A 20,595-nucleotide genomic window follows, 5' to 3' on the forward strand; every position below is an offset into this window, starting at 1 on the left:
TATGGGATACTTCTATGGTGCATACATTTTATATTTTCGGCTCGTGAACAGTTTTTGGTGCGATTTTTTTTATGACTGTGTTTATTGTAGTTATTTAGAGCATCCTGTAAATTTTCAAAAAATTCTGAATAATTTACAGTGCCGAAAACTAGGTTCAAATAGATTGTTGCACGCGTGACTATTTTTTTTTATGCGAGTGGAAAACAGCTTGTTTGAACCTAGTTTTCGGCACTATAAATTATTCGGAATTTCCTAAAAATTTGCAGAATGCTCTAAATAATTATAATATACACAGTCATACAAAAAATTGCGCCGAAAACTGTTCATTAGCCGGGAAATACAAAAGATATGCACCATAGAATTATCCTATATATATATTACTTGACGTGTCCCAAATTTGTCATTGGAGTTCCATATTTTCATTATTATATTTAGAGTTTATACTTTTTTGGACCATGTATTTTGACAAATTATTTTTTAGACCTTATGTTTTATAAAATAATTCAAATAGAACCCTAAGCTCGATTTTGGTCAAAATTTTCTCAATTGAAATCACAAATAATTCACCAAACTAACAATTCAAAACAAAAATAAAATCATTCTGCTTAAAAACGGTGTTGTTATATTTAATTTTTTCTTCATTAAAATTAAATTTATGGATCTATTTGAACAATTTTACAAAATATAGAGTCCAAAAAGGTAATTGCAAAACACACATGGTCTAAAAAAGTATAAACATTTATATTTAACAAGAGAGAATATGATAAATTGAGAATGAATAAAATATTAATTAATATATATATATATGAAGGAGCTATAGTATTATATAAATCTAGCTATGTAAACTAGAGAAGCAATTTATTGGAGTGGTGATTTCTTGTCGACCTGAAGAATAAAGCATTTTACGACCTCCATTGGGACTCCACTAAGGGAAGTGAAGTAGAAGAGAGCAGAAGTCATGAATAGGTGTAGAGCTCGAGTCCTCTTAGGCAAGGTCTACATTGGGCTAAGGCCGTTAGGCCCACACAGTTGAGAACTACCTACTTTTAGGAGTAGTTAATTAAAATTAGACACTAAATATATTTAGTTAAATTTTACTCGTTATTATTATGAGACTTCCCAAATTACCTTTATTTGAGCACATGGTTCTAAGTATTGTAGTAATATGTATTATATTTATATATATCATATACATATAATAGGTATATTATACGAAAATATGAAATATAATATCATATATATATATGTATATAAGTGTTTCTCTTGTAGAGGATATAATAGGTATATCATATGAAATAGCGGGTATTTTAATAAAATTTTACAATTATGGGTATAAAGGAAAGCACTTAATCAAAAACAGGTACTGTATATAATTTTTTTCCATTTTTTATAAAAAAGACTTCTAAATTTTCAAAAATACCATTTATATATGTATATTGCTCTCTTGCTACACCATTATAAGAGACTTCAAAGCTTTCTAACTTTGAATTTTTGCAAGAAAAAATGTTGAACAATAGTTATTATGGGTTATTATAATTATTATGTATAACTATTATTATTATTATTATTATTATTAAAATAACCTAATAATATTAATTTCTCAAGAAAGAAAATGTTTGGTATGATTTTAGTATAATTTGGTACATTTTTGTATTTTATTATTTAGTAGTTGTATATTTTTAGTTTTTTTATGATATCTTTTTAGTATACTTTGGGTATATGTTTTACATTTAAGACACCATATTTTTTAAATAACAAAAACTTAAAAATTGCATTTTTGTAAATCCAAGTTTGTATTTTCTTTTTTTCTTTTTTAAAAAAAAAAAAAAAAGAACTTTCAAGGACAGTGATTAAGTTATGAAAACATAAAAAAAAATTGTCAATTTTAAAATAAAAAACCACACAAAACAACAAAGAATAAATTAAAATCCAAAAAAGAAAAATAAATACTTAGAATTAATTTAAATTATATAAAAAATATATTTCTCAAACAGAACTTAATTTTTTATTTTAGATTTTAATATTTTTGTTTTGAATTTAAAAAAATTCACCACCAACATTCATTTATAACGAAAGGTAATTTTGTTCTAAAAAATAAATTTAAATACTTAAGTATAAATTTAAAATAATTTAAGTATTTTCACCATAAAATATACTATTCTATAGCCTTTTTGTAATATAGTCATGATTTTTTTTTAAAACAAATAATAAATCATATTTTGGGCATATGTTAACAATATTGATGGATAATCTTTGTATATCTTTTCTTATGATATCATCAATATGAGAAAAATAAATACATGAAGATAAGGAATGAAGAGGAGTACTTAGGATGCTATGCACTAGCTCATACTTGAAAATCAAACCAGTGATCATTGTACAAAGAAAATGCAAAAGTCACTGATTTTTTTTTTAATATTTTAGCTTATTGGTATATATTATTTGATTTATTTAACATGCTTTTCAAACTATCATGAGAAATGAGGATCTTTGTGCTTGTTGGTATCTCAACTAATTTGTAATTCCACTCCATGAAAAAAACTGTTCAAAGTAACCAAAATTAATGTATATTTATTACAACTAGATTCTCAAGAAAAAATAAATAAAACAAATAAACCTTCTCAAACAAAGGATTATCAATTTGAACAAAAAAATAAAATAAAATCTTACACCAAATTTCTGCAACTGAAAAAATATATGCTGTATTTGGCTATGTAGAAAACACCATCCTATTACTGTATATGCAACTCAACAAGAATCTCACTGCTGCTAAATCTATGCTATATTCTGTCATATAAATCTAAGCTTTACATACTCATCATATGATGATCTCACTACATAACTGGTACTTGTTGCCTTACCTGCAAATTATCATCAAAGAAGAAAAATTTAGACTCAAACAAGTGTTGCCATTTAATGTGAACTTAACTTTCTGAGAATTCTTTACTTTGTGGAAAGGAAAGGATCAAAATCTTTACCTTTGTCATTTTGCAAGCTCATCTTCTAACAGCTGGAGTGACAGTCTCAAAAGCCTCTACCAGAAGCTTCACTTTTCTTTTCCGAGCCGGAGTTAGTTTCGTAACAACCTGTTGAATTGCATAATCAAGCATCCACTCCTCAGCATTTTTCCTCTCATCTGTATCTTGGTGCTTTAGATTGACTTTCTCAGCTTCTGGACCGGCCTCCAAGGGCAGAAATCTGGGGCCTCTTGGGGTGAATTTCTTCACATTTTCCAGTGCTTTGATGAATCTTTTAAGCAGAATCATTCTCTTCAGGTTGCTCCAGCTCCTTGGCATTTTCGGATCAGTTGAGGTTTTTTCTTCTTCTTCTTTTGTGGTGATGTCATCGGTTGCTCTTTCTTCAAAATCTGGAACTCTGCACTCCTCTGCTTCTTTCCTGTCTTCTTGTTCTCTGGAGCTCTCATTAGTAGAGACACACTTGGTGAAGCCTGAGACTAATGACTGTTTCACAGTTGCTTGATCATCAGCTGAATTATCCTGATTTTCTGGAAGAAGAATATCATCGATCGCCTTTTCAATTAGCTTGATAACTTCATTGCGGCGGAGAACTGCCTTCTGGTCATCTGCAGTGTCGTCTTTCATGTCAATATCCTCATTCTTTTCGGAACAGCTTTGACTAGAAACAGAAACGTCTGTTCCTTCCGTTGTTTTGGCGTTGTCCAATCTTTTCTCATCAACTTCATCGTTTAGTTCGGCTCCATCTTTTGCAGCAATACCTGATGCCATATGCTTATAAACCAAAGTCCAAAGTCTCATGTATGACTGCTTTTCCGACTGAGTGTCTTGTGCTACATCATTTTGGCAACGGGACTCTGATTCCTCAATTGGAGGCAATTCCTCATTTACTCCATTCTCTTCTTTACTGGCTGCCATGGCGTCCTCTAATGGAAAAATAGGAGCAGAAGTTATCACCAAAGTCTCAGCATTGTAAGCCTCTGTCCCCAAGCTGGCATCAATTTGCTTTGGTGCTGCTTGAACATTTTCATCTTGTAGAGCTTCATGAAAGGTGCTCACAATGTCATCTGAATTCAGCTCATCACTTGACTTGTGAGAATCTTTCTCCTCTAAAGAAATACTGAAGAAATCTTGTTGATCAATGGAGCGAATGACTTTGCTGTTGTTCCTGTTTTCAAAATTGCTTCCAGACGTTTGTCCTTCATTCCAGTCCTTGTCAGTAGATTCAGAAACAGGCACATTCTCTTCTTGTTTAACATCTTCGAGCTTTGGAAATTCCACGGGATCACGCAGTTCTGCCTTTACAACACCTTGGAGTTGGCCAGCATACTCATTTTCATCAGTTTCTTTACCGGTCTTCTCACCAATTTGAACGAACGAACTAATGTAGGATTGAACTTTATTTACCTGACTGTGTTCTGCTAAACTCAACCTTGGACTAGATATAAGATCTGATGGTGGTAGAACTGTTTCAAAAGCTTTTACAAGCATTGCTACTCGTCTTTGTTGAGGTGGATCAAGTTTGGAAATAACCTTTTGAAGTGCATAATCAAGCATCCATTCCTCTGCATTTTTTCGCTCTTCTGATGTTTGACGCCTAAGATTAACCTTTTCTGCTTCTGGATCAGGCTGCAAAGGTAGATATCTTGGTTCCCTTGGGTTGATTTTCTTCACCTTTTCCAATGCCTTGACAAATCTCTTGAGGACAAGTATCTTCCTCAGATTGCTCCAGCTCTTAGAAGCTTTCAGTTCAGATTTGCCTCCCCACTTTGATGGTGTTTTCTCTTCTTTCAAGCTGCTTGTACCATCATCATTGAATCCTTGTTCCAAGGGTTCCTGGTCTAAACTTACGCCACTTGTAACTGATTGATCATCCTGAATTTCGGGGAGAAGGATTTCATCAAAAGCTTCCTGTACAAGCTTAACGGCATCATTCTGGTAAAGTTCCATCTGCTGCTTGCCTGCATTGCCATTTTCTGCTGTTGTATCTTCATATGTTTCTGAAAAACCTTGAAGACCACGAGAACCGTTCGATTCAGGTACAACTTCAGCTCCTTTTACTTGTTCTGTCTTGTTCACATTATCAAGAGGGGCCTGATTTTCAATTGTTCCATTTTCTCCCTTCACAGCATGCTTATACATCAAACGCCACATTCTTACATATTTCTGATCCTTTAGCTGCACCTGCATTCTCTGTGTTCCAATATTTTTGGTACTATTAAGTTCAGAATCCTTGGGGGGAGGAAACTGAAAGAAGCCATCACCAGGCTCCAAATTTTCCTTCTCGTCTTTAGCTTCTGTGGTTTCGTTCTCTAGATCTCTTGGAGATGCATATAAAGACTCATCATATGGTTTTCCAGTTGTGATCCCACTTCGCTCCTTACTTTCACCAACAGATCTAGAATCCATTTCCAAGTGTTCATCATTTATCAATGCATTAGCACCAGTTTCTTCCTTATCACTGCTTTGAGGAACTGTTCTATTCAGTTCTTTGTTAGCAGAACAGCATTTCACTGGTGCTGGATTATGCTCAACAATGGGAAAATCACTTACTTGACTTAGATTCCCATCAATATGTGAAGGTGGATTTGATGTTTCTCCAACTAGCCTCTCAGCAAGGCATCCTGAATCAGAATCATCGATCTTTGCATCTTCTTCGCCACAACCACCTAACCCATTTGACTTGGAAGCTTCCAAGGCCAATTCTCTATCAACTTCTTCTACTAGAAGAGCTAGTGGTTCTTTCTTACCCTTTCCCTTGCCCGAATTCCTTTCTCTACGAGTGGCTCGATTTTCTGATCTTGTGTTCCTCTGGTTCTTCAACGAACGCCTCCTCATTGATATGTAACGCTTCAAAGGTGGCGCATTGGCATGACGATGGCCATGAAGCGAGCAATAAGAAAATGTACAGACCTTCGAGACCGGATTTTCATTGGACTCACTTCCAAGCAGGGTGTCAGGAAACTTAGAATCCTTAAGAGTGGAAGAACATGTAGCTCTTTCAACACTCAAGTCAGGAAACTGAGAAATCTCAGAATGATTTATCAAGGGACTTTTCTTGGATCTTGCACCTGCCATTTTGGTTGAGGACCTCAAAGGTTTCAAACTAGCTTTCCTTGTTAAAGTCCTAGGAGATGATTTCTGACCAGGAGATATTGAGTTTGGCTTTGAGTAAGCTGATAATGTCCTTCTCTTCCCATCAATTCTACTACAACTAGATTCAGGAGTACGAGGACTTGCCTGCAATGAAATCTTCAGAGCACTATAACCATTGGTCAACTTAGAAGAATGAGGCGATGCTTCCACATCACTGGATGAAACAACAGAAGACTCATCACGGTTTGAGTTGTTTTGTCTTCTTGGTAGTCTTGAGCCATCAGAATGCACAACCCTGGTTGATCTAGATATCTTCATTTGGTTCATATCAGTCCCTCCCAAGCTTTTCTTCTTTAATTTCTTACTAGACATTCTTGTTAAAATCCTTCCACCCTTGAAGCTAGATCTCCTTGTTAATGGTGGTGCTGATTTCTGAAAATACCCAAAAAAGAAAAACTAAGTAATCCTTAAAGCTAAGATAATTGGGCACAAATTATACCAATAAAACTAGAGTAAAGATTTAAGGGGCTAACCTGGGAAAAGCTTGAAGAATGAGAAGAAGATGAACATGGAGAGTTTTCTTCTTCACAAAATAGCTCAACCCTGATATTTCTGAGATGGGTTTTTGATCTCCTTGTGGAAGGTCTCAAGCTTGGTGATTTTGAGAGCTTGATTGATCTGAATTTCTTCAGTCTGTTCTTAACATGTGATCCTCCTCTGATCTCGTTGTCCTGTTCCTCAGATAAGGTTGACTCCACAACGGTCACTGACAGCTGATCAGATTCAAAGTTTTCATCACAAAAATCAGCAACAACCTCAAGTTTTTTTTCCTCAGTAATCATTTTTACTTCTTCTACGAAATGGGTCTTCCTCAAATTTGCAAATTTTTCTTCTTTTGTGGCTCCAAACTTGGTTAAGACAGTTTCAAAGCAGAAGATCAATTGTGGTGGAAAATCAAAGAAACTTCATTTGAATGACTAGAAAACAAACCGTAGATTCAAAACTGGCCTTTTTGTATAAAATATATTTACATTATTAAAGTTCTTGGTGGTGACTCAAAAGGTTGATATTTGAATATAGACTTGGATTTTTGACTTGGACAAACAAATGCAGCTCAACTGACTTGGTCGTATGTTAGCTTAGTTGTCTCAATCATATTATCCTCTTTGCAAAAAAGCCTCATACTTTAACCCCAAAAACTAATTTTTGAAAATAAAAAGATTTCTTTTTTCTTCTGAAAAGTCACTAGAAATTAAATTCCCATTTCAATAAAGTAATTTCATGGCTCTTTTTCCTTAGTTTTTTCCACAGTTGGGAAGTAGTGAAGAAATTATACATAGAAAAATAAGGGAAAAAGTGTAATGGAGAACATGAAAAAAAAAAAAAGAGTAGTGATTACTTACAAGTTTTTAGCACAATTTCTTTTTCTTTTTCTATGATTTTGGGGGCCACTTGAGAGCTGGAGGCCACTATTTGAGAATCTCTTCTCTCTTTTTTTTACTTGTTTTTGTTGTGAAAGTGGAACTCAATGAACCAACACAACTCTTTCTCATGTTCACATCTTTGTCTTTGAAACTTCCAATAATTATATAAAATATTAAATAATTGTAAATAATAAATCTCCATTAAAATCAAATCTGATGAACAGATCACAGATTTTAAAATTGCTTTATTCTTTTGAATTGATACTTTAAATGGTACAGAAGTAAACTAAATGTATGGTTATGTCCTTTACAGACTTACAGTGTTAAACAATATAATAGATTTTGGACAGTACTTATTGTGAGGGACACGTGGCACCGACTATTGATTAGAAAAGTGGGTGTAAGTGTGGGATTGGAAAACAAAAGACTTATCAAAAAACGCGCAGAGAAGTGGGACCCACCACGGCTACGTGTGTTCAGAATTAAGCTATTCAATCTAATTTAGAACAAACCTTGTAACATACATTAATTTGATCAATTTTGATCCAATGAAACGTTATATGAAAGAAGATAAAGAGAAAGAGAAAGTTTAAGAAATGGTATATCAAAATAGAAATCATATAAAAAAAAATCCATGGTTAAGTAATCCTTTATTTACTTTTGTTATGGACCTCAAAGACATAAATTTAGAAGGCAAGTCATTTAACTATATTAATTGCAAATTGAAATCTTAATTGATTATTCTCAACTTGTTTTCAAGTTTGTTTCTCAAGAAAGCATTCAATGTGTTAGATTAAATAATTGCATGTTTTTAATGACATAAGCATTATTATAAGAGACGTTAGGACGTAGTATATCATCATTAGTATGATTTAATATCGAGTCTTACACATTTTAATTTTAATTTAAATGTGTTATGTCAGATATTAACTTACACCAATAATGTTATGTCATGTACTAGGGTGTTGGGTTTGACGTGCTACAACATGATATATCTCTATGAGACCATTTTGTATGTATGAGCATATTTTTGTGTTTGATCATTAGTCAAGTCTTGCACCAAGTAACCTCAAATGTAGGGTGATGACATTTTTGTAATTATGTATGTCTCGTAAATGAAAATCATATATGCTTTTGGGAAGACTTTAATTCTTAGGATGCTCCTTAGGGGGGTGACTTAGGAAAGCACCATGGCTATTGACCAAACAGAGACTTAAATTGTGTACTCCCTTGCCATATCAAGGTCATATATGAATAAAATGTTACTTATTCTCGTTGTGTATGCTTTCTTTATGGTTTATGTGTTGCTTGTTTGTTGCATTTGTTGGGTCATTGCGTGTCATTTGCCTATGTTGTATGCTCTAGTTGTTGTGTGGAATGTTATCTTTGGATGACTTGTTTTGTACTTGCTCATACTTCGTTATTGTCCTTACATGTACGTAACTCGTATCGTGGCTAACCAATGAGCTTGTTTGGCACATGTCTGAGTTTTAGGCTAACTTGCTAGCTAAGTGCGCTAACAAGTACTACATGTTTTGTCAATTCGATGAGTTAATTTGGTAGCCGGTGACATTGGGCACCCTATAATGCTTTTTAACATTTCTCTTATAACATTTTTATGAATTGAGTAAAATATTTTTTTCCCATTAATTTGTCATAAAAGAGTACAATTATTTCCATAGTTGATTTTCTTTTGATTCTTATAACCTTAAAAGAACAAATTTGTTTGAATTAATTCGAACTTGGCAAAGATGTCCCTTTGATCCAAATAATGGGTAGTTTTCAAACTTGAATTCATACGACTTGACTCGAATTTTATATAAGCTTAACATATTCCATTTTGGTAATAATTGAATATTCCCAAAGTGGATGATGTTTTCCATGATCACACCTTGAAAAAGCAATATCAATTTTTTTACTTTCAATTCTTTGAACTTTTTTAAGATATGTGGGAGCTAGAATTTTAAAATTTAGAATATATATGATTGCTCATCTTCTCGCAATTGTTGATCTTGATTTTTTTTTTTTTTATAAAAAATACATAATTGTTAATTATCATGTGACAAAGTAGTTAGATCCTAAAAATGAATTGTATGGCTATATACATATACAGTATAAGAATAAGAAAAACAAATAAAATTTACAACAAAATGTATATATATTGTGTAATTTAAAATGCAATAGATTTGTAAACTATATACAATACATAAACAATTTCAAATCATCCTACAAATTGAATCCAAAATAACATGAATTTCAAACCTAAAAAATGGGAAAATTTTAAGATTATGAAGAATAAAAATAAAATAATTAATTTTGATTTATCTAATGGCGGAAAATGAAGGGTGTACGCCCTGGTTTTCCCACGGGCTGATTAGCAAGCCCGAGCTGCTGACTAATCGTAGTTATCTCATGAACTCCCCTGAAAACCGGAGCTTCTATCATTAGCTCGAGGAAGCCCAAAGGGCTCGCCTCCATTGTCCAAGACTGGAGCAGGTCCCCTGAAGGCCGAAGGTCGAGCCCAGCATGAAGCTCGCGGTACGAGCTGGACATGGAGCTATGACCCCTTGAGAAGTAAACGCACGCAAGGTAAACGTGCATATATCAGGCATCACGTGTCTGATATCCCCCTGACTTCTCGGACACGCATCAGAAACGTGCGTGTTCAGACACCCACGGTGGGGTTGGGCCGTGCGGCCCATTACTTCCTTACCTATTGATTTGACCACACTTATGTGTCAGGTTTAGGAATTAATCATGAATGTCACATAATTGATACGACAAGTAAGAAGGTTACGGGATGACCTCCCTACCAACTTCCAGGTGCCTTATCCTATAAATATGGAGACCCTGGGAGTTGATAGGGGTTGGAAAAATAATCTCTTGTAAGAAATACTTTGTAACCAAATACTCAGTATAGATCAATAATATTGACTAGTGGAGTAGAAGGATTTTAACCTTTGAACCACTTAAAAACCGTGTCTTGAGTCACCTTTCCATTTGCTAAGATCATATATCTATTTCGGTTCACATTTAGCACTAATCCCTTTCTCTTATTCTCTTAATTACCTGTTGGCGAAGAACCACGTCAACAGTTTGGTGCTTTCATTGAGAGCAAGTTCGATTAGTGCTACTGCAAACATCCAACTATGGTGACTACACGGTCCAGGCATGGCAACGAGACAAAGCAACATGATGGGCAGGAGGCTCATCACACTATCATCCCTGATGAACAAATTCCTGAAGTCCAGCAGCGGCTAGGAAAACAGCCAGCCGACCAAGATGATACAGGTAGTTCGACGTCTCGGCCACCTAATTCGAACCCGTGTTATTATACTGCGGTGGAGATGGAGAACGCTCAACTGAGGAGCCAGTTAGCAACGACCAGCCAGCAAATCAAGGATATCCTGGCCCGATTACCCCCTCTCACAACCGGCGTTAATGTCGAAGAGAGGCAAGGCGAGGCTCCTAAGTCTCGCCGGGGTAACCGGTCCAGGCATAGCCGTTCGGATAGACTTCCAACAGCCAACTCCACCCCTTCATCACACCGTCAAGAGGCAAACTTCGAGGAAATGCCTAGGATCAGACAACAACAATACAGTCGTTCGGTCAGAACGTCGACTCCTAGCTCTCAGCCATCCTCGAGGACGCCCAGGGGAGCTCGAGGAAATTCCCGAAGAAGATCCGGGGAGGGCTCGCGACGACAGCCCGTCCCCGACAGCCGTCCTGTGCCTCGTCCAGATCGCCCGGCGCAGGACCAGCAGGCTGGCAGGGCCGAAAGGCCCCCACCAAACTTGATCCGTCCAGACGAAACTAGGATCGCCTCTCCAGTCAGGCATCCTCCATCTCCGATCAGATATCCGTCTCCTCCTCGGCCCGTTCGGGACGTCCCAGCCTATGGGAGTAGTAGGAGAAACCCACCGTCTGCTGGACCTTCCCGGCGTAGCAGGGCGCCAGGGGAAAACTCAGGTCGTCACCACCGAAGGCGGACTCCAAGCCTATCCAGCAGAATCCACTGGACCGGCAGTCGCCGGAGTGATCTCTCTGGGGAAGATCTGCATCAGCGGTTAAGTTCGGCGCAAAGTCACCAGAGAACCCAGGGAGGTGACCTGCGAGATCGCCTCAACTCTCACAGAGAAGACCGAGCTGGAAGTGGTGGCCAGGCTCGTTTAGGGGGGGGGGGGGTCCTGTCCGAGATACGCAACAGAGGGAATGTCCCAAATAACCTATCTCAAGATAGGAGGGGCAATAACCCACCAAATGTGTATAATGGATCAGGAGTTGTTGAATAGTCCCGGAATAACCAAGGACATCAGGACCAAACCCTCGATCGCCTGACCCAGATGGAGGAGCTGATGAGGAAACTTCTATCAGAAAAACAAAAAGACGAATATGATTAAGGGGACAAGATGGAACTCTTCGCACCCAATATAGCATCAACGGCATACCCATCTGGTTTCCGTATGCCTCACTTGTCGAAGTTCAACGGAGACGGAGACCCGTCGGACCATTTAGGGATGTTCAACACCCTAATGATGGCCCATAACATTGGCCCGGAGCTGCGATGCTTAATCTTCCCTTCCACACTGATCGGACCTGCTAGACAGTGGTTCAAGCAAAGTAAAAGACAGTCAATCAGTTCCTGGAAGACTTTCTCAGCTGACTTCAAAAGGGCATTCCGAGCCTCCCAGGCCGCCCGTGTTCAGGCCGACTCCCTGGCTAACGTGAGACAGTAGCCCGGTGAGACTCTGAAGGCCTACTTGAGCAGATTCGCGAACGTTGCTGCTCGGGCCAGAGACGCGGATGATAGCTCCAAGCTCATGGCCATGAGAACCGAAATCCTTGTCGGAGGAGACCTATGGAAGGATATACAGAGGAAGGGAGTTATCTCGGTCAACGAATTCCTTAACAGGGCCCAAGAGTGGATAAACTTGGAAGAAGCAGAGGCCTCAGCTGCGAGAACCAACCAGGTTCCCGATCAGCCTGCGGGAATAGGGGTAGAGGTTGTGGCGACGAACCCAAATGTCACACAGAACAACCAGCCCGGTGGAGGCAAGAGAAACGGCAATGGCGAAAACAGTCAGCACGGCCAAAAGAAGAATAAATCCGTAGATAAGTTTAAGCCCGTTTTCACGACATATACCGAGCTCACTCAGTCCAGAGAGAGTATCTTCTTGGCCAACTCTACTCGGATCCCCTGGAAGAGGACGGAGCTACTGAAGCACCACAAGGGAAAGAGAGACACTTCCAAATTTTGTTGTTTTCACAATGATGTGGGCCACAATACCGACGATTGTAGGCATTTAAAAGATGAGATTGAGACTCTCATCCGAGCCGGTCCCTTGGCTCAATACTCGCGGAACAGGGTCCCAGCGTGTCGGCCTACTCCAGAGGTTCCAGCCAGTCAGCCCGGGTCCCGGGTAGATCAGGACGTCCCTCCTCCTGTGGTCGGAGGAGAGATATCCACCATATCGGGAGGTCCACACATGGCTGGCATGAGCAGAGGCGCCCAGAATAGGTACGTGAATGAACTAAAGGCTCATAAAGGAGTGGAGTTTGTCCCGGAACAGCGCCAGTCAAAGCAGCAGCGGTTGGAAAGGCAACCAATCATTTTTACGGAGGAAGATGCAAGCCATGTCCAGTTCCCTCACAATGACCTCTTGGTTGTAGCGGTCCAGCTCGCCATTCGGAGAGTGAGAAGGGTGCTGATAGACAACGGGAGTTCGGTGAACCTTCTATTCCGATCCACCTTAGAGAAGATGGGTCTGACTGTCGCCGATCTAAAGGCAACCTCCATGATGTTGTATGGTTTTTCAGGAGAAGGATCAGCAGCGATAGGGACGATCGAGCTGGTGATCACCCTAGGAGAAGAATCTCGAACAGTATCCAAACTACTCGAGTTCGTGGTCATAGACTGCTCCGCTGCTTACAACGCCATTTTGGGCCGACCTACGCTCATAGATTTCGAGGCCATCACTTCCATCCGACACCTCGCCATGAAGTTCCCCACCTCGACGGGAATCTGCACGATCCAGGGCGATCAGCTCGCTGCCAGGGAATGCTACAACATTTCTGTGAAGGGAAAATCTAAACCCGGGCAGCTGGCTATGGCCATTCTGAGTGAAGAGGAATCCTAGGAACCCTTGGCGGCTCCTGAGATTGAAAAACCTCAAAACGCCAGAGGGGAAAATGTCGCCTTGAGTGGGGACATTGACCCCCGGGTAGGCGAAGACAGATCCGAGCTCCAGGCTATTGAAGAGCTCGAAGAGGTGAACCTTGATCCACAAAACCCATCACGGATGGTCAAGCTCGGGAAAAATCTCTGTAGCAAGAGGAAGACGGAGCTGATTACGTTTCTGCGGGCTAATTTAGATGTATTTGCCTGGTCCCACGAGGACATGGTGAGAATTAGCCCGAGTGTCATCATGCACGCGCTCCATCTAGATAAAAGTGTTCCTGCTAAGTCTCAGAAGCAAAGACGTTTAGGAACAATCCGAGCTGAAGCCCTAGAAGAAGAAATGGCCCGACTCAAAAAATGTGGCTTTATCCGTGAAGCCAAATTTCCAATTTGGGTCGCCAACCCCGTGCTAGTTCCAAAGCCCAACGGAAAGTGGCGAACCTACATTGACTTCTCCGACATAAATAAAGCCTGCCCCAAGGATTGTTTTCCATTACCAAGGATCGATCAGCTGGTGGATGCCACCGCGGGGCACGAGCTCATGTCCTTTATGGACGCGTACTCAGGCTACAATCAAATCGCGATGAATCCGGCGGACCAAGAACACACCAGCTTCATGACCCCAACTAATGTCTATTGCTACAAGGTCATGCCTTTCGGTCTGAAGAACGCAGGAGCTACCTACCAAAGATTGGTAAATAGAATGTTCGCGGACCAGATTGGAAAAAACATGGAAGTGTATGTTGATGACATGCTAGTCAAGTCAAAGACTGCCGACAACCATGTTTTCGACCTGGAAGAATGTTTCAAAATATTACGAGAATACGGCATGAGGCTCAATCCCCAGAAATGCACTTTTGGGGTCGCGTCAGGGCTCAATCCCACTGGCTGATTAGCAAGCCCGAGCTGCTGACTAATCGTAGTTATCTCATGAACTCCCCTGAAAACCGGAGCTTCTGTCATTAGCTCGAGGAAGCCCAAAGGGCTCGCCTCCATTGTCCAAGACTAGAGCAGGTCCCCTGAAGTCCGAAGGTCGAGCCCAGCATGAAGCTCGCGGTACGAGCTGGACATGGAGCTATGACCCCTTGAGAAGTAAACGCACGCAAGGTAAACGTGCATATATCAGGCATCACGTGTCTGATATCCCCCTGACTTCTTGGACACGCAGTAGGAACGTGTGTGTTCAGACACCCACGGTGGGGTTGGGCCGTGCGGCCCATTACTTCCTTACCTATTGATTTGACCACACTTATGTGTCAGGTTTAGGAATTAATCATGAATGTCACAGAATTGATACGACAAGTAAGAAGGTCACGGGATGACCTCCCTACCAACTTCCAGGTGCCTTCTCCTATAAATATGGAGACCCTGGGAGTTGATAGGGGTTGGAAAAATAATCTCTTGTAAGAAATACTTTGTAACCAAATACTCAGTATAGATCAATAATATTGACTAGTGGAGTAGAATGATTTTAACCTTTGAACCACTTAAAAACCGTGTCTTGAGTCACCTTTCCATTTGCTAAGATCATATATCTATTTCGGTTCACATTTAGCACTAATCCCTTTCTCTTATTCTCTTAATTACCTGTTGGCGAAGAACCGCGTCAACAAAGGGCTTTTGCACAAAATCCTCGAGAGTTTGAGATTGAGAATAGTTGCTTTAATCACTAGACTTTTATGGTGAGTGAAAAAAAAAATGTGGTGACTTGTTAGAGATGTTATGTTTTGGAAAAGTAATAACTTATCAATAGTCAATTGTAATGTCCTAAATTTCCTAATAAGGTTTAGGACCTTGATTAGGAGGCCGGGAGGGCCATAATTGATTTATTATAGTATTTAATGATTATATGCATGTTTATGTGACTTATATTATTATATGATGGTGAATGCATGCATATGGGAGAACTTATTATTGTGAGGGTACTCTGGTAATTTGGCCGCTGTGGGCGTAACTGTATATCTTGGGTGCATGATTGTGATTAATTAATATAGCCACATTATAAGGTGGATTGGTTCGAGCTAGTCGACATGAGACGATCATGAGATGCGAGAGTTCGATCTGGTCATAACAGGTATAAGTTCGGGGCTCGGGGTGAGTCTCGGGGTGAATTTAATGATTAGAGCATTACCGGGAATTAAAGGGTAATGGGATGTGAGTTATTGGTATTTAGGAATACTGAGAATAGCGTTAATTGGAGGGTGTTATTTGTGATTAATGAAATAGGTGTGAAAGGACGGTTTTGCCCTTGGTGGTTGCTAAGGTTTTATTTTAGACCTAAGGGTATTTAGGTCTTTTTACCCTAAGAGATATATATCAGCTTTTAAGTGTTAGAAAGCTGTGGAAATTCAGGGGAAAAAACAGAGCTTCTCTTCCTTCTCTCCCGATGGATTCTCTTCCTCTTTTCTCTTTGGATTTTCAAGCTCAGTTTGAGGAATTAAGCCAAGGAACCAAGCTTAGCCAAGCTAGGGTTGTGCTCCACCATTGAAGAGGGTGTGTTGCCAAGATTGAGGTGAGTTTCTAGCCACTAGAACTCTTGGTTTTGCTCTGTTTTCTATGTTAAGTTTCTGCTGGTTTTTGAGTTGGAAACTTGGGAATTGGTTGGAGTTTTGGCTAGGGTTCTTGGGGTTGTGGTCCTTAGGACATGTGGGGATGGTTTTTGGGTTCATTTGGCACCAAAAATGGGATTTGGAAGCATTGGAATCGAGTTAGAATTGAGGAAGTCGAAGAAGGAAGTTTCTGGGGTGGTGCTGTCTGGGGGTAGCGCTACAGCGCCCATCAGAGGGCGCTATAGCGCTACACAGGGTTTCAGTAGGGCGGTTGTGTTTCTGTCTTGAGCGCTGGGGCGCTAGAAGGGCAGCGCTGTAGCGCTACCCTGTTCCTTCAGAACCCTGTTTTGGGTGTTTTTAAGGGTTTTTGACTTGGGGTTTCAATCTTTAAGGCCCGGGATCGAATCTACTCACTATGTGGGCATGTTTCGAGGTCCCGAGAGTGGGGTTTAGGTTAAGACCCTATCTTTGGTGATTTTCATTAATTGGAGGTTGTTTTGGTTATGACTAGGTAACCGTCAAAGGATTGAGGATCGATCGTTCTCAGGGGTCGTTCTTACTCTAACTCTCACTCGAACCGGAGGTAAGAAAACTGCACCCTGTGTATATGTGACATGCATGGCTATTATGATGCATGTTGATTGTCTACTGGGCATGACATGCGTGGTTATTATAGATGCATGACGGTTGATTATTATGTATGACATGCATGGCTATTCTTGATGCATGTTGGTTGGCTATTAAACGTGACATGCATGGCCGTTGTTGGTGCATGTTGGATTGTTGAATATGTTGCACATGATGCATAAGAAACATGTGATTAGGACATGCTTTATATACTGGGTATGATATTGTTCAGAGCTTGAGCCTCTGTGGTTGCACATGGTCCTATTTGTACTGGTATCTGTTAGTAAGCATGCTAAATACCTTGTTTATGGATATTGGACATGTGATATGTGTTTGGTGGCATGGCTTACTTGTGTATGGCGCTGGCTTATTAGTCAGAATCGACAATAGTGTCAGATCCGTCTGTGAAGCTGTGACTTATTAGTTAAGTTCACCACGGGCTGAGCACTGGTCGTGCTTTACCGACCCAAGGGTCAGAGGTGGCAGTGCGTTGTGAACGCCGGGCCAAATAAAGATTAGATCTAATCGAGGTTGGCATTGAATGACTCATATGGGGTATTAATGCTGGACCGACCGGAAGGTCAATGAGAACTATAAGCGCTTGCCTGGTCTATGACCAGATGTTTGTGGCCAAGGTATATGACCCCGGTGACTGTTGTCACATGGCCAAGGGACGCTGTCCATTGCACGACTCTAGAGTCGGGAGGAAGGTTATGTTGGTGACCATTCACCATGCACCTGTCCTAACCAAACTTATGAAAGGATCACTTACTAGTTAAGCCCTGGTGACCCTATCGTCACATGGCTGGAAGGAGCGATGCTCATTATTGTGACTTTTGGCTATTGTCACCTATTTGCTTGGACTGATAGTCCTGAATGGTTATTATGATCGTTGTTGGCATTATAGCATACTTTATTGGGTTTTCTTGCTGGGCTTCGGCTCACGGGTGCTACGTGGTGCAGGTAAAGGCAAGAGGAAGCTGGACCATCCTTGAGTTGGAGAGCTTAGGTGATGATGTGTACATATGCAGCTGCTCATCCGCCACGCCCGAGGTTTAAAGTGGAACTAGGGTTGAACCCTGTTTTGCCGCTTAGAACGACCTGTTGTAAATATTTTCTGTAATAAACTCTGAAACTTTATTTTCGGGATCCCAGTGTATATAGTAAACGTTCTAGTGAAACGTTACATCTTAACCAAAGTTTTTAATCCTCAAGCCGCTAATCATACTTAGTTCACGGTTTTGGCCAAATGACTCGATTAGCGAGTTTAGCACTGTTTACAAGGCACACCGTAACGGTCCCTGGAGTTTGGGGCGTTACATCAATACTATATTAAATAATGTGGTTATAGGCATAGCCTTGTGGGCATAAACTCTTCCCCAACTTTAGTTTTCATTAGGAAGATGCAATCGGGTTATTAACTCCCTACCCAAGCTCGGAGGACTTGGGTTGCTGGGCCCGGGACAGCCCATGGCAATTCCATGAAAGGAGCTTCATTGGGGTTATGGGGGGCTTGATAAGGGTCGTCTCCTCGCCCATTCCAAAATTTGGATCATAATGAACTTGAACTTCGACAACATTTACGTCTGCTTCTTATGTGATCGATCGCTACTCTTTTAGGTTGTAGGTGATCTCATTACTTTATTTTCTCAAACGAGGAGAAGACTTAGTCTTAGTAAAGGACTTACGTTGCCTCTTGAAAGTAGGGAGCTGAATCTCCTCCAAAGATAGATGAGTCGAGTCCTCAGTGTTGGGTTGTGGAGTTGGGTTGGGGTGAGTTAAGGATACATGGTAATTAATAATGGCCCACGTACCATGTATCCTTGACTCAGATAGGTAAGTTGTGTCATGAAATATTGTGGGTTGGCTTCATATTTATCAAGGGAATTTTTTAAAAATATGGTTTTTATAACATCAATATGCAAAAATATGAGAATTATACTTTTCTTAATTTGTACGGGAAAATTTATTAAAGAAAAAATCAAAGTATGAGAAACACAATTAGTAGCTAATTAAAATATGACAATGCCACATTTTTTTTTATCATAGTTATGTTTTCTTTTATTTTTAAGGATATTTTATTTTTTCCTTCATTTTTAATTATTTTTTCAGTTATTTTTTTCGTTGCTTATTTTTTCTTCTATTTCCCCCCCCCCTTTTTTTTTTCTACCAATTTATTTTTATCTTTTTTTTCTTTCCATTTTTTCATTCTTCTTATTATTCTTCTCATTTTTATTCATATATTTATTTTCTTACATTTGTATTGTTTTTTTTTCTTCATATTTTTTCAGTTTTCTTTCTTTTCTTTTTTTTTTCTTCGTTTTTTTATTTATTATTTTCTCCTTTCATTTTTTTTTCTTTTTTCACACATATGAGTTTTTTCTTCTTCTTCTTCTTCTTCTTCTTCCATTTTTTCATTTTTTACTACCAATTTTTCATTCTTATTTTTTTATTTCCATTATTTTTCTTCTTCTTCTTTTCATTTTTATTCATTCATCTGTTTTTTTCATCATTTCTTTTGTTTTAATTTTTTTTTCATAGTTGTTTTAGTTTTCTTTCCTAACTTTTTTCATTCTTTTTTCTTCATTTTTTGTACTTATTCTTTTTTCATTCTATTTTTTTCACACATATTTTAACATTACATAATTATTTTACTATTTTTTTATTTATCATATTTTATTATTGTAATTTTTTTTATAGTTTTTTCTACTATATATAAAAAAATTCAAATCAATTTTTTTAAAATTTTGTTTTTACTGTAACCTTTATAGGACCACCAAAATTTGGAAAGCAAACTAATAAAAATATAAAAATGTGAATGGGTAACCGGTTACCCTGATGAAGAAACCTGTTACCCTGATGAGAACATTCAAATCTAGAAAAAAAAACTATATGAAGAAGATGGGAGAGAAGGGAAAGGGGGTGAATCTGATTTTTTTTTCTATCTTCAGATCTGTGGTAACTGGTTACCTTCCTGTCCTTTGAGTGTATATTTTCGGGGATAGCTGGTTATCTTCACGTTCTTTTTGTGTATATTTCTGAGGGTAACTAATTACCTTCACGTTCTGAGATGTGTGTATATTTCTGGGTTCTTTATGGTAACTGGTTACCTATGTTACTAAAATCTTAGTTATTTTTTTTTTAATGAAGTGTTATTCCTCTTTTTTCTTCAAATTTGATGTTTATTTTCATATTTAATATGAGTAACTCGTCATCCCCCTTAGGTAATTGGTTACCCCTCTTATGACAGAAAGTTACTCATCTCAGGATAACTAGTTGCCACTCCTGGTATATGTTATTTAACTTAGCTCTAAGATTTTTTTTTTTTACTTAACTGTTAAAGATCAATCAAGTAACTAGTTACCTTACCCAGGATTTGGAAAAAGAAACATTCAATCTAAAAAAAAAGAAAAAAATGTTTATAAAAAATAAAAAATAATTTTAAACACAATTTATATTACAAAATAAAAGAAAAAATTTACAAAACAACTGAAGAAAATTTTAATATAAAAAAAAGCTAAAAAAATAACAATCAAATTACAAATATACACTTCCAAATTAATAAAACTTGATTAAGACTAAAACTATGACATAAACAAACTTTTATACAAAATACGGAAAAATAAACCCACAGAAGTGAAAATTCTTAAGAAAAAGTCATAGATTAACTTTCTTTGAAAAAAATATATTTTTTCACACTATTAAAATTCACATATAAATTGTAATTTCCTCATTTATCAACTAGA

General features: G+C 38.4%; 1 protein-coding gene across 2 annotated transcripts; it reads right to left on the reverse strand.

Moving 5' to 3' along the window:
- Positions 1-2,532: 2,532 nt before the first annotated feature.
- LOC133831583 (calmodulin binding protein PICBP-like) lies at positions 2,533-7,621 on the reverse strand. 2 transcript variants are annotated; one of them, XM_062261953.1, is made up of 4 exons: positions 7,475-7,621; positions 6,605-6,844; positions 2,979-6,503; positions 2,533-2,861 (listed from the first exon to the last, which is right to left on the reverse strand). In XM_062261953.1, exon 3 carries the CDS (start codon positions 6,441-6,443, stop codon positions 2,997-2,999), a length of 3,447 nt encoding a protein of 1,148 aa, XP_062117937.1. In that variant the 5' UTR covers positions 6,444-6,503; positions 6,605-6,844; positions 7,475-7,621; the 3' UTR covers positions 2,533-2,861; positions 2,979-2,996. The 2 variants fall into 2 exon arrangements, with proteins under 2 accessions (XP_062117937.1, XP_062117935.1); XM_062261951.1 differs by lacking the exon at positions 7,475-7,621 and having other exon boundaries at positions 6,605-7,346.
- Between the last annotated feature and the right edge of the window lie 12,974 nt (positions 7,622-20,595).

This window comes from Humulus lupulus, chromosome 4 (assembly GCF_963169125.1).
Source record: "Humulus lupulus chromosome 4, drHumLupu1.1, whole genome shotgun sequence".
In the NCBI taxonomy this organism is placed as follows: domain Eukaryota; kingdom Viridiplantae; phylum Streptophyta; class Magnoliopsida; order Rosales; family Cannabaceae; genus Humulus; species Humulus lupulus.

Coding starts and splice junctions, on each gene's coding strand:
- LOC133831583 (XM_062261951.1), bottom strand. CDS start 6,913: ATGATTACTGAGGAAAAAAAACTTGAGGTTGTTGCTGATTTTTGTGAT. Junction 6,504..6,604: donor ATTCTTCAAGCTTTTCCCAG/GTTAGCCCCTTA, acceptor GGGTATTTTCAG/AAATCAGCACCACCATTAAC.